At 35.8% G+C, this 16,964-nt stretch overlaps 1 protein-coding gene across 15 annotated transcripts in view; it reads left to right on the forward strand.

Annotated features, from left to right (window-relative positions):
* ATOSA (atos homolog A) overlaps window positions 1–16,964 on the forward strand; it is a 99,823-nt gene that overhangs the window by 62,223 nt on the left and 20,636 nt on the right. For all 15 annotated transcript variants that reach the window (XR_004187411.2, XR_012073298.1, XM_031672765.2 and 12 more), the window contains 2 exons: window positions 15,428–15,612; window positions 16,578–16,780. Coding sequence is in view for 13 of the 15 variants with exons in the window: in XM_031672765.2 (XP_031528625.1) it covers window positions 15,428–15,612; window positions 16,578–16,780 (388 nt within the window). In the remaining 2 variants the exon portion in view is untranslated. The remainder of the gene's footprint in view (window positions 1–15,427; window positions 15,613–16,577; window positions 16,781–16,964) is intronic.

Raw genomic sequence — 16,964 nt, forward strand, 5'->3', positions numbered from 1 at the left:
TACTGACTTCTAATTTAATTCCATTATGGTTGGAGAACACACTTTAGATGATTTAAAACCTTTTAAACTTATTGAGACCTGTTTTGTGGCCCAGAATATGGTCTATCTTGGTAAATGTGGTTAATGTTTTTTGTGTACCTAGTGAAGATGTGTATTCTGCTTTTGTTGCATGAAGTGTTCTGTAAATATCAATTAGGTCAGGCTGATGGTACTGTTAAAGTTTTTTTTTATGTTCTTACTGATTTTCTACTTGTTCTATTGATTATTGAAAAGGGGGTTGTTAAAATCTCCAAATATAATCATGGAGGTGTCTGTTTTTCCTTACAGTTCTGTGAGTTTTTACTTATTCTAGTTGAAGCTGTTTAACTAGGTTTATAAACATTTAGGGCTGTTATGCTCTCTTGATGGATTGGCCTCATTATCATTATGAAATGGCCACCATTATCACCTGCAAGATCATTTGCTCTGGAATCTTTCATCTGATTCCTACAGCCACTCCAGCTTTCTTTTGGCTAGTGTTAGCACTAATTTTTAGCTTATTGTGTCTTTATATTCAAAATGGATTTCTTATAGGTAGTATACAATTGTGTCTTGCTTTTTTAACCAATCTGATTGTCTCTGCTTTTTAATTAGATCATTCACATTTTAGGTTATTGTTGATATGGGTGAGATTAAATCTGTCAACTTACTATTTGCTTTTATTTGTCTCATCTGGTCTTTGTTCCTTTACCCTTTTTGTGTCTTCTTTTGAATTGAGTTTTTTTTTTATATATAATTCCATTTTCTCTCCTTTGTTAACTTACTAATTGTAATCGGATTTCTAGGGGAAGGGCTGTTTATTTTTTCACTGGTTACTTTGAAGTATGCGATAATCATCTTTAACCTGTCACAGTTTACCTTCTAATACTTCAAGGTTTCCTTTAAATAATCAATTATATTTAAAAGTGGTTTAAAAACCAATAATAAATTATTTTTTTATTTGCCTACGTTTTTATGATTTCCAGTTCTCTTTGTAGATCCAGATTTTCAAATGATACCATTTTCTTTCTGACATAGTTCCCTTTAACATTTTTGGTAGTGTACTCTGTTGGTGATAAACTTTTTTCAGCTTTTCTGTGTCTAAAAAATCATTCTGCCTTGTTTTTTATTTTTGGGGGGTGTTTTTCCAGGAATTCCAGGTTGACAGTTTTTCTCTTTCACTCTTCTCTATTTCTCCTGAGCTCTCTTTCTGGTGTGCTCGTCTCTCGTCTGGTACCCTGCGCTGTTACTATAGCCACCTAACTTCCCTTTCCACTAATTCTTTTGTCCTTGATTCGGTCTCTGTCTGGCTTCTCCTTCCCTGTGCTTCAGCCTGGAAACTTAATCTAGGCATTAAGGTTGGGCAGTTGTAGGGCTCACCTGTTTATTTCCCTCTCAGTGTCTAACACTGTCTGTTGTCCAATGTCTGAAAACAGTTGTTTGTATTTTATTGTGATTTAAGTGTGTGGGTAAATCATGTCCCTGTTACTCCATTTCAACTGGAAATAGCCCAGTGACTACCAAAATCAAACCAGTCATGTTAGCCATCCCACCTGCCTTGTGGGAGAATTCATAAAATGGATGAATATAGAAATCAGTCATTTCTGTTCAGTATACCCCTTGGTGGGAAGATAAGGATTGTGGTAAAGTTCTGCTTTCTCTGTGCACAAAGACCAAATCCAAGTAAAGGGAAGCAGTTTCTTTCTCGCCTAACACTTATTCCCATTTTACAAATGAAGAAATTAAGTGACATGCCTGAACTTGCCCAGGACTGTCCTCACTGGATCTTACTGCTGTCTTTGTGAACACAGTAAAATCGAATTCTGCAGTGAATGTTTTACTTACTGCAGTTACAAAATAGTGACTAAAGTTCAATTTTATTTTCAAATCTTTACATGAATTTTAATTTTTACTTTTCTTTGGCCATCAGTTATGTTGTGTATAACTTTGTTTCTTTTCTGATGATAGGAACATTTTATGCTTCATAGCATTCCTTGAATCAAATACATTAGGAAAGCAATACACCTTGAAAATCAGTAAATTCTTAATTTATTTATAAGTCTTTTCCTTTGTATGAAAACTTCACTAAGAATGTCTTCTGACCATAAAGAGCAGTGAATTTGTGGTGGGTTTTTAAATACTTGTCATAGCAAGGTATGCCACAGATCAAAGGGTAGAATCTGTTTTTTTCCCCTCAGAAATTTCTCAGAGAAGTATTATTTCAACTTGCCTAGTCACTCAGTATTTAAATGTACATCTACTTGATCATAAAACCAGTTTTTTTCTCCCAGTTAGATCACAATTTAGAATCATCACAGTTCTATAGGAGAATATAAAATTTGAATAGTTCAAGTTTAAAGTGAGTTATCATTTTGGCATCTTATGTATCCCTTAGAAAAATTAATCTTTAAGATCATTTATCTAAAACTAACAGAGAAAATATAAGCAATATGGTTATCAAACAGTAAATCTCTTAGATGCCAGAGAAATACTTGAGAGCGCTCTTTGCTTAGGTTGCAGTCCGTATTTTATGCTCACTAAATTGAAGCACTGTACCTTTTGAACACGATCGTGAACTAACATCCAGATTGAATTGGCCTTTTCTGCTTTGAAATGTTTTTAATCAGTGGATATGCAGCTAACTGATGAACAGTTTGGGGCTTCTTTTATAGGGGTGCTGTAGAACATGTGTGAGAAGACAGGGAGGCCTACCTTGCAATGTTTGGAAGATGGGAGTTTAGGAAAAGAGCCTAAGGAGCAAGTAGGAAAGAAAAGCTTTTCCCCCCTTGTCTCTTCAGCTTACTCAAACTCTACTGTTATTCTATTTATTTCTCTTTTTATGTTTCTCCCCTTATTTTCCCATTTGTTCTTTTCTCTTAATCTATTTTGTTTCTTCCCTGTTCCTTTTCCTCCCTTTTTTTCTCTTAATTTTGATCACAATTCTTACTTACATATCCTTCTTCCTTTCTGATTGTTTTCTTTAAAAATACCCTTATCTCCACACAAATGACTGTGGTTGAACTGGTAGGGAGCCAGGAGAGGAATGTGGAGGGCACTTATGTATTAGAGGGTTTATGTGGGGACGCGGACTGTGGAGGAAAAGGAGATGCCAGTTACTGTCCTCTGGGAAGAGAGTCGCCGTGCAGAACTGTGTGAAGTATAAGCTTTACCTTCCTTGGCTTCTAATGAACTCTATTTACTCTTTTGTGCCCAGAAAATACCTATTTGTTAATGATTGGGTGAAAAATTCAATAATAAGTAATTGCATAAAATAGATGGGTTTTTTTTTAGTGACCTCACCAATTGTTTTACTACCATAAAGAGTTGTTTCTTTTGTGTGATGCCTTTGTAGCTCTTCCAGTTAGAATTATGTTAATGGAAGATATGTAAATACTAATGATGAATGCCGTATTTCTTTGTCATGCAGGCTTTTAATCTGTAACATAATTACCGGAGCAGTTTAAATGACATAAATTATATGCCTTTTTAAAACTTTTACTGTAGTTTATGATAGTGTTTTAAAGAACTACATAGCATTGTGTTTTTTCATTACTGCAATTTATTTAATAGTTACGGTAAACAAATTCAAACTGGTAGGTAATTGCTGTTTTGTATTATGCAGTATTTGCAAAGGTGGGGAAAGGGTTAGTACTTGTTTTATTACTTGACTGTAAGTAACTTAGAGAACCTAGAAACTCAGCGTGGCCTGAGTTCTGAGTACATAGGCTTGTCATAGCTCATATCAAAGGAGTACAATCCATACTTGCAGAATTCTCTTAGCTTCTTTTTTAGTCATAGAGCTAGAACTGTTTGGCTTTTAACATTATTTAGATTCTTGTTTCAAGAAGTTCAAAGTGCTTTGGAAAATACTATTAATTAAAGATATCTAAGAATGATTGAATGAATATCTTATATTGATATTTCTCACACTCATTACCTTTTTATTTTTATTTTATTTTGATGGAGGTACTGAGGATTGAACCTAGGACCCTGTCCATGCTGAGCATGTGCTCTACCACTGAGCTATATCCCTCTGCCCATTAAATTTTTGCGTATATATAAAAAGTACAGAACACTAGTTCTGAGCCTGATAGAATGTCTACAAACATGAGCAGCTTTAGGAAAATTTAAGAAACATTTTACAGCATTGAAAAGTATCTTGATTCTTGAAATTGAAAGTCCTAATTCTTACCTATCAGATCACTAAGCCTGCCTTCCTTTTGTTCATTTCCATTGGTTATACTAGTTGTGCTAATTATTAACGATAGAGAATTAGTGATTAATTAGCCAAAGCTTTCCCTTTGGTTTCTGTGAAATTTAGTGTGAAGATACCTACAAGACCTGACCCTCAAAATTACCAGCTTTCAGCATTTTAGAGAATATATTATCAGTTGGCAGAACTGGCTATCAGGTTGGAATTTAGGAAATAAATTCTCTTGAGATACTGATGATTGATGCCCAGGAACATACATGCATATAATCATTTTAGTGGTGTGTGTATGTGTATATGTTAACAACTCTTTATGAAAGTGTCACTGTGAATAAGTTAAATTCTTTTTTTAAAAAAACATAGTAAAATAAAAGTTACTATGCCATTTGTTATGGGGCTAATAATCTGAGCCCACCTGCCCTACAATATCTGAATTCTTCAGCATTGGTCATAATTTAACATAAATCTCAAGTTGATCTACAACTGCCAAATCTTATTAATTAGCTAAATAACTTCACTTAACCACTGTTTGATTTTGCTTATGTTTTCATTGAGCATCTCCTATGTGCCAGGCACAGTTGTAGGCACTGGTAATAGAATGATGAATGTGTCAGACCTGGCTCCTGCATACCAAGAGTTTATAGTCTAATTAGAGACAAATAGCCATTAGAGTAGAGTGACGATTGCAGTGGGGACACATGAAGTTTATGAGAGGATTTTCCTCTGCATCTACTTCCCACCTGACTTGAAATTTAATTGAAATCAGGGACCAGAAAAAGATTGGCGGATTTTCAACTTCTCCATTGGAAAGTATGCAGTTTGTAACATTGTACTCCTCAGTTAAACCTTTCAAAACCCCTGCTTCCCTTCCCTGTTTGGTGTTTTCCATCTCCTTCACAATTCTTCTTTTTGCAACTTTCAAAGTAGCAAGTTTAGTTTGGGTAGCCATGGCATATAGGAATCCCTGTCAAATTCCTGTCAAATATAATAGATCAAGGAAACAGTCCTGAGGTAGATAAGCACATTATGTCTCAGTGGCAAAAGAGAGTTCAGAATGGTTGCATGGGCAGAGAAACAAAGAAAATTCTGGCAGGATTGCAGAATAGTAGCCATGTAAATTGGAAAGTCCAGTTAGAATTTACAGGAGAACAGAGATTGGAAATTAGGCATCAAGATGTTTTACAGAAAGGACCAGAATCAATGTTCAGAGTTTGGGTAACTGCTACAAAATGAGCAGTAAGAATGGCCTTAATCTTAAACCAACAAATATCTGAAGCTGAGTCTCCATCCACAGTACTTCCCTGAGCCAGGACTGAATTTGGCTTCACTGGGGAGTAGAGTTTAGGTAGGCACACTGGATGAGACTTGGAAATAAGTCCTCAAATTTTTAACATTTTACGTACACTGAAGATCTTGATTTAAGGCCTCACTTTACCATTATGGTGCTCTGTGTGCCTGAGTTGTCACTTTAGTTCTCTAAAGTCCAGTTTCTTCATAGATTAATGAAAACACATGCCCTTTAAGGTTCCTTTGAGTTCTTTAATCACTGAATTCTATATGAAAGCCAAGACTTGGTGGGCCCCCCAACCCTTTTAACTTACCCCCCTATCTTTTTGCCCATGGAAGCTGCATGTTTTTCTTTGATGATAAAGGGACCAAGCTTGGTTTTAATTAACCATATGTGTTTTGAATTCAGAAAAAGAGCATTGAAGTATTTTATTTATAAGCAGATGTAGTTGTCCAGTTTTGCCAAACATTATGAGAATGTTTTTAAGTGGGATAACCTCTTGCTCTTTCTGAAACTGCCTGATCTAGTTCTTTTCCATGATATCTAAGTTGAGAGGTTTAAACAAGGGAGACATAAGGAAAGAAAGGAATAGTTTTCCAGATTGTTTTAATACCAGGAATCCTTTAAGGTATGTCCATCTGAAGAGCTTTCTGAAATCTAAGCCCTCAGTTGGTAAGGTAACCACTAACCTAAAAATGAGTTACTTTTGTGTGAAATGAAAAATAAGAATGAACTTTCATAACTGAGAATTGTTAAGAACTATTGGTCGTGGGAAGGGAGTCTCAGAGGTGGTTCTCTACTTACTGGATAATATGTGTGACCTTGGGCAAATGATTTGACTAACTTAGTTTTCTCATCTGTAAAATGGGAAAAAGATATACGTCATTGCATTTATTTTTATTTTAAATTTAAGAAACAATGTGCTGCTCACCATGTGCCAGACAATATCTAAAAATTTTACAAATAATAACTCAGTCCTTATAACTACCCTCTGAAGGTTGATACTATTATTATCTGCATTTAATAGGTTAAAAAGAAATAACAGAAAGAGAGGTTGTATGAATTATACAAAGCTGAACAACTATCAAGTGGCAGAACTGGTTGTCAGACCTTAAGAGTTCATGTTTTAATGCTACATCATGAAAAATAAAATGAGGAAGCACTTGATAAAACACTCTACAACTCAAGATGATAATGATTATGTGACAATTAAAATTTATAGCTAATTTTCAAAGAGCTAGATTATTATAAAAACATACACGAGTTAGTTTTTCATATGACATCTCAGAATATTTAGTGATTTAATCATAATTTTGAATTTTGGTGGTTACTGTATAATGTAGGCATAAAGCAGAAATATTTGGTTGAATTTAAACAAACCACACAGAAGTCCAGAAAGTTGCTTTTGAAAGTTAGTCTGTGATAAGTTTGTTCACAGGTCATTTGCCTTTTTTGTAATAGAATGCTGAGGATTTTTTTAAAATTCAGCTTACACTCTGTTGTTGGTTAACAATAACAAAAACAAAGATTATTTTTGTACTGGAAGATACTGTTCTGTCAGTGAAAATACTTGTGTGTAACTAGGATTAATAAAATAATACATAACATGACATATAAAATTGTTTTTCATTTAAAGCCACAGCCACTATTTTTTGCACTTGTCACAAAAGTCAACTTTATCTTTTATTCTCTACTTAAACACTTCTTACGATATATAAATCAAGTTGCACTAGAAATGAAGAAACCTGGATTTTAGTGTGCAACAGTGTACATACAACTTTGGACAAGAAAGTTGATGGGTTTTTTTTTGCCTTATTCTATTCATCTGGAAGTAAGGTAGATTAGGCTATGTGATTTCTAAGATCCTTTATAAATTCTCACTAAAAACAGAAACACAAAACACATACCTCTGAGATTGGAACATATAAATGAGAAACCAAAAATATTTCATTGTATGTAGAAGTTAACCTGTTAGGAGGCACACATCCATGAAATATTAAGAATATTTTTATAAAGAAATGGGTAGGTTGGTGTAACTGTGGAAGTGCCTGAAGTGTGGGAAAGGGTTGGCTGAGGTTAAGCAGGACAGTCTTTCCATGGAATAAAGTGATACTTACCCAGATGGAGGTAATTTTTGACCCTAGGATTGTGCACCAGTACCATGAAGTAACCATTCACAGCGTACATGGCTTATGTAAGTTCTGGAGGGAAGCACAAAGTAAGTGAAAGATAAGTGTGAAAATGAGTTAGGAAAAGGCTCTTTTGTAGGAAAAATAGTCAGGAAAGGTCTTCAGAAAGCTTGGGACTGGTGGAATAGAGAGGGGGAAGGAATGTTTAATAGATAAAAAAGAAAGCAGTGTTCTGAGGTGGGAAATGAGTGGAGCATGGTATAGGAAGCTGTTTGGGTAGAAGAGGGAGACCGTGTGGGGAACAGTAAAAGGTGAGATGAAGACCCAGGGGTGGGTCTTAAGAAAGGACACCTCAGTGTATAACTTAAAGAGGCAACATTCACATCAGAATCTGGCAGGGCGCATCCAGAGTATCTGGCTCTGTGTGGTGGCCCTGACCCTAATGCCAGGCTTAGGAGTTTACACTGGGTTCAACAGGCAATTAGGGAGCCAGTAAAACAAACAAACAAAAAGAACTTTGAGCTGAAAGGAATGTAATAGAATGGCTTTTCAGGAAGATTAATCTGCACCAGGGTGCAAGATGAATTAAAAAGGGCCTAGAGTCCTAGACCATAGCTAGGAGACTAGGGTAGTAATTTATTTGTAAAGTAATAAGAGCCTAACCAGGTAACTGTTTTGTGGTTAAAAGGTTTTGTGGAAGGTTTAATTAACTCCAAGAGAAATTTGAAGAACAAATTAGCCAAATTAAGTGACTGGATTTTAGGACCAGATAAAGAGGGAGAATCTTCTACCCCATAGACTTAGAAGGGAAGTCTTTTGGTCTTTTTGGGGGATTTGGAGACAATTTTATTTGGGTGATGATTTTGCGTATTTACTACTTAGCTTGCTTTTATTGAGAGGGCTGTGTGGAATGTGAATTGCCATTGTGTTAAGAGAGGACTAGGAAAGTAGGCTTTTGTATTTGTCATCTGTACCCTTCAGAATAATTGACAGTGTATGTCACATCATCAGTGTAATCTTCCGTCGTCACCATCTACTGAGATTGCTATTGTCAAGGTCACCAGAGACTTCCTTATTGTCAAGTCCAACGGTCATTTCTTTGTTTATATTTTATTAAACCTCATTAGTGTTTGAGACCATTGGTCATGCCCTCCATGAAGCATTTGTTTTTTCTCACAGCTTCCATGGTACCATACTTGACAGCTCCTTTTGCTGGCTCATCGTCTTCTACCAGATCTCTACTTGTTAGGGTGCCCTGGGGCTCTGGCCTGAATTCCCTATGTATGCATCTAGGTAACTCTTGACTCTTAATTCTATCCAAATGCCAATGATTCCTCAAACTGTATCCGCAATCCTGGAAAGCAACAATAACCTCCTAACTAATATACTCTGATTCTTTCCCTGCTATTCTGTTATCAACATAGCAATCAGGGCAGTCAATTAAAAATGTAATTCATATCATGTCATTTCTCTAGTTAAAACCCTCTCATGGCTTCCCATTGCATTTAGGATAAAATCTAAACTCCTTACCCTACCTTCAAAATCCTATATGATATAGTCCCTTACCAGCATTCTAAACTTTATTTCCCACCACTTTCCTTCTCTGCCACTGCCATTCCAGCCTTACTCACCTTATTTTAGTTCCTGGGGCATGTACCTCTTCCTTCTCAGCTTAACCCCTCTGTTTAGAATGCTCTTAACCCTAATTTTTAAATGGCTCATTCCTTGTTCAGATCTCAGTTTAAGTGTTATCTGCTCAGAAAAGCCTTCTGTGAACAGTCAATACAAAGCATTCACATGATAACTCTCAATTTTTGCAATTATGGCATAGTACTTAGCACCATCTGGTTTTTTTTCTTACTAATTTGTTTTTGTTTTTCTCTGACCCAGGGGTGGAATTCTAAGCAGGGTACAATATAAGCTCAAAGTTCCCGTGTCTAGGAAAGTGCTAGGCACACAGTTTGTGTATAAAACATATATGTTGAATAAATCAAGTCTTAATACCTACATACTGGTTCTATTAACTGAGAGTCCAATTCTTTGAGCATAACCTCTTCCACTAATTCTTAACATTCTTTCTCAGCTACTTCTATATATGTTTCTCATATTATCGGTATGAGATGCTAATTCTTACCTAATTATTTTTTAGAGGTTTATTTTTAAAGAAAAAAGAAGCAAGCAAAGCAAAAAAGTGTTTCAAACTGCTAAGTTCCAATTTTTTAATGCCGGAACCAGTATGCTGTTACCTATGTATTTCTACACAAATTCCTCTATTAAGTAGTCAAACTATGATCTACTTAGCAGGGGTTTCACAAATCATTAACTCTAATTAATTAAAATATATGACACTATGTAATCCGTTTATTTTGTTGTATATCTTTCTATGCATGTGTTCGCATTTGATCCTACAGGTACATGATCATAACATTCTTTCTTTTGATTCTGAGTTTGTTTTTTGGTGGGGGAGGGAGATAATTAGGTTTATTTATAGAGGACGTACTGGGGATTGAACCCAGGACCTTGTGCATGCTAAGCATGTCCTCTACCACTTGAGCCGTATCCTCCCCCCTCTCAATTCTTTCTTTTGAGAGTTGTATTTTCACTTACATTGTAGATAACCTTTCTTGTCTAAAGTAGATCTATATCATTATTTTAGATAAAACTGTACCACAGTTTATTTATCAAGTCCATTTTTGTTGGACATTTAGGTTGATTCTGATTATTTTTAACTGCTATAAGCATTTTAATAAATATTCTTCTACATTCAGCTCTGTGTACTTGTTCTATTATTTCCTTGGGATAAAGTCATAAAAGGAGGATTTTTTAAACATTTTTTATTGATTTATAATCACTTTACAATGTTGTGTCAAATTCCAGTGTTCAGCACAATTTTTCAGTCATTCATGGACATATACACACTCATTGTCACATTTTTTTCTCTGTGAGTTATCATAACATTTTGTGTATATTTCCCTGTGCTGTACAGTATAATCTTGTTTATCTATTCTACAATTTTGAAATCCCAGTCTCTCTCTTCCCACCCTCCCCCCCCCTGGCAACCACAAGTCTGTATTCTCTGTCTGTGAGTCTATTTCTGTCCTGTATTTACTCTTTGTTTTTGTTTGTTTGTTTTTGTTTTTGTTTTTGTTTTTTAGATTCCATATATGAGCAATCTCATATGGTATTTTTCTTTTTCTTTCTGGCTTACTTCACTTAGAATGACATTCTCCAGGAGCATACATATTGCTGCAAATGGCATTATGTTGTCGGTTTTTATGGCTGAGTAGTATTCCATTGTGTAAATATACCACGTCTTCTTTATCCAGTCACCTGTTGATGGACATTTAGGCTGTTTCCATGTTTTGGCTATTGTAAATAGTGCTGCTATGAACATTGGGGTGCAGGTGTCATCCTGAAGTAGATTTCCTTCTGGGTACAAGCCCAGGAGTGGGATTCCTGGGTCATATGGTAAGTCTATTCCTAGTCTTTTGAGGAATCTCCACACTGTTTTCCATAGTGGCTGCACCAAACTGCATTCCCACCAGCAGTGTAGGAGGGTTCCCCTTTCTCCACAGCCTCTCCAGCATTTGTCATTTGTGGATTTTTGAATGACGGCCATTCTGAATGGTGCGAGGTAATACCTCGTTGTAGTTTTGATTTGCATTTCTCTGATAATTAGTGATATTGAGCATTTTTTCATGTGCCTTTTGATCATTTGTATGTCTTCCTTGGAGAATTGCTTGTTTAGGTCTTCTGCCCATTTTTGGATTGGGTTGTTTGTTTTTTTCTTATTGAGTCGTATGAGCTGCTTATATATTCTGGAGATCAAGCTTTTGTCGGTTTCATTTGCAAAAATTTTCTCCCATTCTGTAGGTTTTCTTCTTGTTTTACTTCTTGTTTCCTTTGCTGTGCAGAAGCTTGTAAGTTTCATTAGGTCCCATTTGTTTATTCTTGTTTTTATTTCTTGTAAGAGAAAATTTTTGAGACATAAAAGGAGAATTTTGATTTCATATTACCAAATTGTCCACCATAAAGTTGAAAGGACATTATTTTTAGAGACACTCTTTTTTTAGCGGCCCCACAGGTTGTTCTCATGCTTCTCTTGCTATTTTATTCCACATCGTGAAGGGTGTGAAGTCTACTACCTTGGCAGGCTTAGAAGTAAACTGAACAGCATATACAGCAGCCCAGTGAGGAGGACATTCTTCCTCCACTTCTTTAGACAGAGCGTTGAAGTATTCTAGGTTTTTGTTCTAAATCAAAGATCCAGAGACACCATCAATAAGTGTATATGATGAGTACTGGTTCAGAGGGGCACCTGGTTAGGGCCTCCCAAGAAGGAAGTGATGGTTCTGGCCTCTCCCCTGGAATTTTACTGGACTACTCTGAAGAGCAGAGATACATAGTCTCTCGAGATGGAAGGAACCACTGTAAGCCTAATACAGCTACTTGGCGTCTAAATCCCTTCAACCACACCCCTGGCAAGTGTTTATCAGTCTGTCCTTGTAGATCCCTGGTGATGAAGAATTACTTCCCAAGTTAGTCTGTTTCATCTGTGGATCATTCTGACTCTTCAAGCTTTTCTTAGTGGCCAAATTGTTCACCTCTTTTGTTGAACAGAACAGATGAGGAACTTTAAGATGGCTGAACTCCAGAGCCAGAAGAGCGTGCCACTAAAAGGGCCGCTAGACTGGTCATGGCTCCTGGTCAGACTGAGGCCTTGTGGATAGAGGAACTCTAGAATCCCCAGCCGCTAATGGTCTGTCATCAATAGCCTGTGAAAACTTACAATTTCCTTTCTGTTCTCTTCAAAATCATATTTTACATCAAATAATTTCTCTCTTCTAAAATATATAACTAGTAGGTAAGCCTACAGCACCTATTTGTCCAGATTGAAAACTGTTTTGTTAAACTAAATTATTTTTAGAGACCCTAAAATTATACCTTATTTCTGGAGTGAGCCATGTCCTCAAAGTATCAAATTGTGTCTCATGAATTTTCGTTAGCATGACATGATATTTCCCATTACTTAGTCATATTCTTTACTACAGTAAACTCTGCTCTTTGGCAGAACTTTTAGAGGTTGAAATTACCGAAATTTTAACTATGCAGCTATTCTAATGACTACATGCTTCAGTATTCTCGTTTATTAAATTCAGACACCCATAAATTTTTCCTGACAGGTTTCTAAAGGTTGTCATCATCACATAGTCACATGCTTTTAGCTAGTATTTTATGTGTTTCATAATACCATTGTATAATCCATACTATTCCTTGCAATACTTATATCATAGTTACATAGATAACTAATAGGTATCTACTGTCATCTCTAATCTTTGTTGCACCTTTTTCATTTTAATATTGAATACTTTGGCTAAGTTCAGCAAAATAACCAAAGGACTGCAGACTTCAATCATGGCTTTGGAGATTTTTTTAGTTTGCTATCTGAAGAGGTAATGACCAAAGCAACCAATTCCAGTGAAATACTAAATTATTAAAAAGTGCTTTTTCATAACAGTTTAGTTTTTATCACTTGAAACTTGATAATTTCTAGTATGGGAGTAAGCCATTTCCTGCTAGGGCTTTGGAGACAAATTATATGTATTATGTATTTTTAAATAGTGCCAAATATATATGAGACATTACTTAGGCTGTGGACCATTCTTGGTACTCACAGAGTAGTTGACATCTTGGCATCCCTCAGCATTCCAGAGATTAGGAGCCACTGCTCTTCCATAATTCTTAGCTCTCCAGGATTGATTACCGCGCACACTGAGAGAGGGGAAAGGATGAGCCCAGAGAAATTTTCCGGGAGCTAAAATCACGCCAAGTAGCCAGTTCATGGCCAGCCTGAGCTCACCTTGAAAATCCACAGAACCATCAGAGGAAGGAATTTCTTTGTACATATTTTGCTTCCCTCTGAAGGACACCATGATTTAATTCAGTGGGTTTCAGGAGACCACAGGAGATCTTTCGCTTATGACCTAATTGGTTCCTGGAGGAGAGTTGAAAGTTGAGACCTCTCTTTCTTCCCCCAAGTTGGCACATTATTATGAATTAGAGTCCTTTTCCTGGAAATAAATCCTATACCACAAATATTCAAAAAAGAATTATTATAATATGTGTTAAATATAATTTTTATTAATATTTTTACAAACATATGTTAAAGTATATATAAAGACAAAATTTATAGCCACAGTGAAAGAAGCCATGTATGAAGTAATTGAGGACACAGATTCTAGAGCCAGATTTGTATAGGTTCAAATCGCAACTTTGCAGCTTCCTAGCTGAGTGATCTTGGGCAAGTTATTTAACCTCTCTGTGTTTCAGTTATGTGTAAAAATGGTGGTAATAGTCCCCACTCTCTAGAGGTACTCTGAGGAGTAAATGAGTTAATGTATAGAAAGTGCTGAGAACTGGCAATGCCTGATATTGTTACTAAGAGTTGGCTGTTAATTTTATATGTTAAAAATGGTCATTTTAGGGAAACTTTGCTGAATGATCTTAAAATACCAGCTCAATCAAGTAGACTCTCAAGGCTCCTTCTTTTCCTAAAAAGCCTTCCTAAGGTTAGAAATAGGCACTCTTCATTATACCCTTCAAGGCTGTTCACAATCTGGTTCCAGTCCTGCCTTTTCTACACTTTGTACAAGTGCTCCACTCAAATTGCACTTTCTTTCTCATGGCTCTGCTCAACTCCTACCTCTTTTGCAAAATTTACCACTATTATCTGAACTTCTTTGACATTTATTATATGCTTCAGTGTTCTATTTGTTTTTAAAATTATTTCTAAATTATAAACCCTTTGAGACTACAGGCTACATGCAGTAAAACTTTGTGTCCCCTTGTCACTTAACACAATGTAATTAAAATATGTGTTGCTTAGTTGGCAGAGATAAGAGAAAGCAACCTTTTCAAGATTGCACTACAAATTGAATTTCATGTGTGTGTGTACACATGCATGCATATCCAACCAATAGCAGGTTAACAGTTTTGAAAATTAACTGTATTTTAAAAATTGGAGCAGTTGTGAAAAATTTAAAAATTATTGCAACTAAGTGAAACATCTGTAGGTTGGATTATTTGGAACTACATAGTAATAAAAAAAAATCACACTTCATATATTGCAATACAGTCCTATATCTCCTGCTGGGTAATTATAAAATTTCTTCCTCTGAAACTGTTACCACTATATAACAAAGGCAGAGAAGGACCCTGTGGCTATGAGTGTCCACGTCACAGAATTAGAGCTATAAGAACAAGGAACTAGTTAAGGAAGGAAGAAGGGAGAGATAGGGAGAAATATGCATTTGGATCTGTCACTTTTTTCTAATATTTAATAACAGTAATAAAGCATCTTAGCTAAAAATATATGACATAATAAAACATTTTGACTTTTTGGCTATTGGCAAAGTTTTACGTGTGAAAACTATTGTATTTGACATCCAAAAATATAATTATCTGAAAGATTATAAATGTTTTCCTAAATCTTAGATATTTTCATTGAAGTTTACATAAAAACAATTTTATGCCACAATTTTAGCCAGCTTTGTCCTAACTGAAATTTGGAATTGTCTATCACCATCTGATTTTTGTGTACCTTGTGAATTAAGAGTTTATTGTATTCTAATTGCCTCATTTTTACTCTCTTTTCTCTCTTTGTTAATGAATATACTTGAATATGGACTATGACATTAGCCATTTTAGGCATAAAAAATGAGTTATTACCAGAATATATTAAAGCAAGGACCTATCTTTCTTTCTTTCTTTTTTTAATACCAGATACTCTAGATGAATATTTTGAATACGATGCAGAGGAGTTCCTGGTCTCTTTGGCCTTGTTAATAACAGAAGGACGAACACCTGAATGCTCTGTAAAAGGTCGGACAGAAAGTTTCCATTGCCCTCCAGCACAGTCCTGTTACCCAGTAACTACCAAACATGAATGTAGTGACAAGCTGGCCCAGGTGAGAACTGTGTGTTGAATACTTTCTATCTGTCTTTTATACAAACTAGTTTAAATTCTGTCATAACCTTTGTTATATCACAATTATCATGTTCACTTTTCAGTATAAAATCAGCCAAAACCATAAAGAAAAGAAAGAAAAAGTCCTAGTCTTGAACGATAGCTACTAACTTCGGCTCCTAAACGAGGCACAGTGGGTAGCTTTTTGATCAGCAGGCAGGTGGGCAGCCAGTTTCCTACCTGCCTCCACACAAGCCAGATTTAAGATTATTTTTGGTACTGTGAATTAGCTTTCTTTACTTTTAGACTCAGCCCTGGCTCATCGGCTTTGTGGTCTTGTTTATTTACTAGATTGATGTTCATGGTGATCTCCCCGATGTTAATCAATTTCCCTCTTATTCCCTCCCCTTTTTAATGGGAGGATACTTTTTGCTATAATTAATATTTTTATATAATACTGTTAAAAATATTTTGGAATGTAGTGTGTAATTTGCTGTAAGGGGTTTTTTCTCCCAGTTAGTTTTTTAAATGTAGTCCAAAATTGTAAATTTTTAAAATCTTGTTTGAGTGTTTAATGAAAATGAGTTTTTAATATTTTTCTCTTACAATGAATCTTTCCTCTGTAATTAATGATGATGTAATTAACAGACTAGGCAAGGCTGGGCCATCTTGAGGCCTGTCAGACGTTGTGCATGGCGGCAGTTCTTTTTCTACAAAATAAAGCACAGATATCCTCCCCCGAGAAAATTTGCATCATAATTGTTGTTCACTCCTAATCCCCGTACTCTGGAGCTTATAGTGCTGATCCATTATTTAATGAGGAAACCTAAATAGACAAGCCTGTGCAAAGCCCTGCAATAGGTGACTCATTTTCATACAGATGTCTGCTGCACAATTATACTTCAAATTTAAATGTAAAATGGGGTGGGCTATTGAGCTGTTACACTTATCATCATTTTCTCTAAGTGTCGCCAAGCCAGACGAACCAGGTCTGAGGTTGCGTTGCTGTGGAAGAACAGCCTTCCAATCATGGTGGAAGTGATGCTGCTACCAGACTGCTGCTACAGCGACGACGGGCCCACCACAGAAGGAATTGATCTAAATGATCCTGCAATTAAGCAAGATGCATTACTGTTAGAAAGATGGATATTGGAGCCAGTTCCTCGACAGTAAGTTATTGAACTGAGTTTGAAGTTGTCCTTGGTAAATCAGGTTTTCCATTACTTTCTATAAGTTATTTGAATAATATGTTATTTTTCTGAATCCATCTTTTTATGTAGTAAAATTTATGTTTGATACTTATGTGACTTCAAGTGATGCTGGTAAATGCACTCCTATACTCTTGAAAGCATA

Source organism: Vicugna pacos, chromosome 6 (assembly GCF_048564905.1).
Source record: "Vicugna pacos chromosome 6, VicPac4, whole genome shotgun sequence".
Lineage (NCBI taxonomy): Eukaryota > Metazoa > Chordata > Mammalia > Artiodactyla > Camelidae > Vicugna > Vicugna pacos.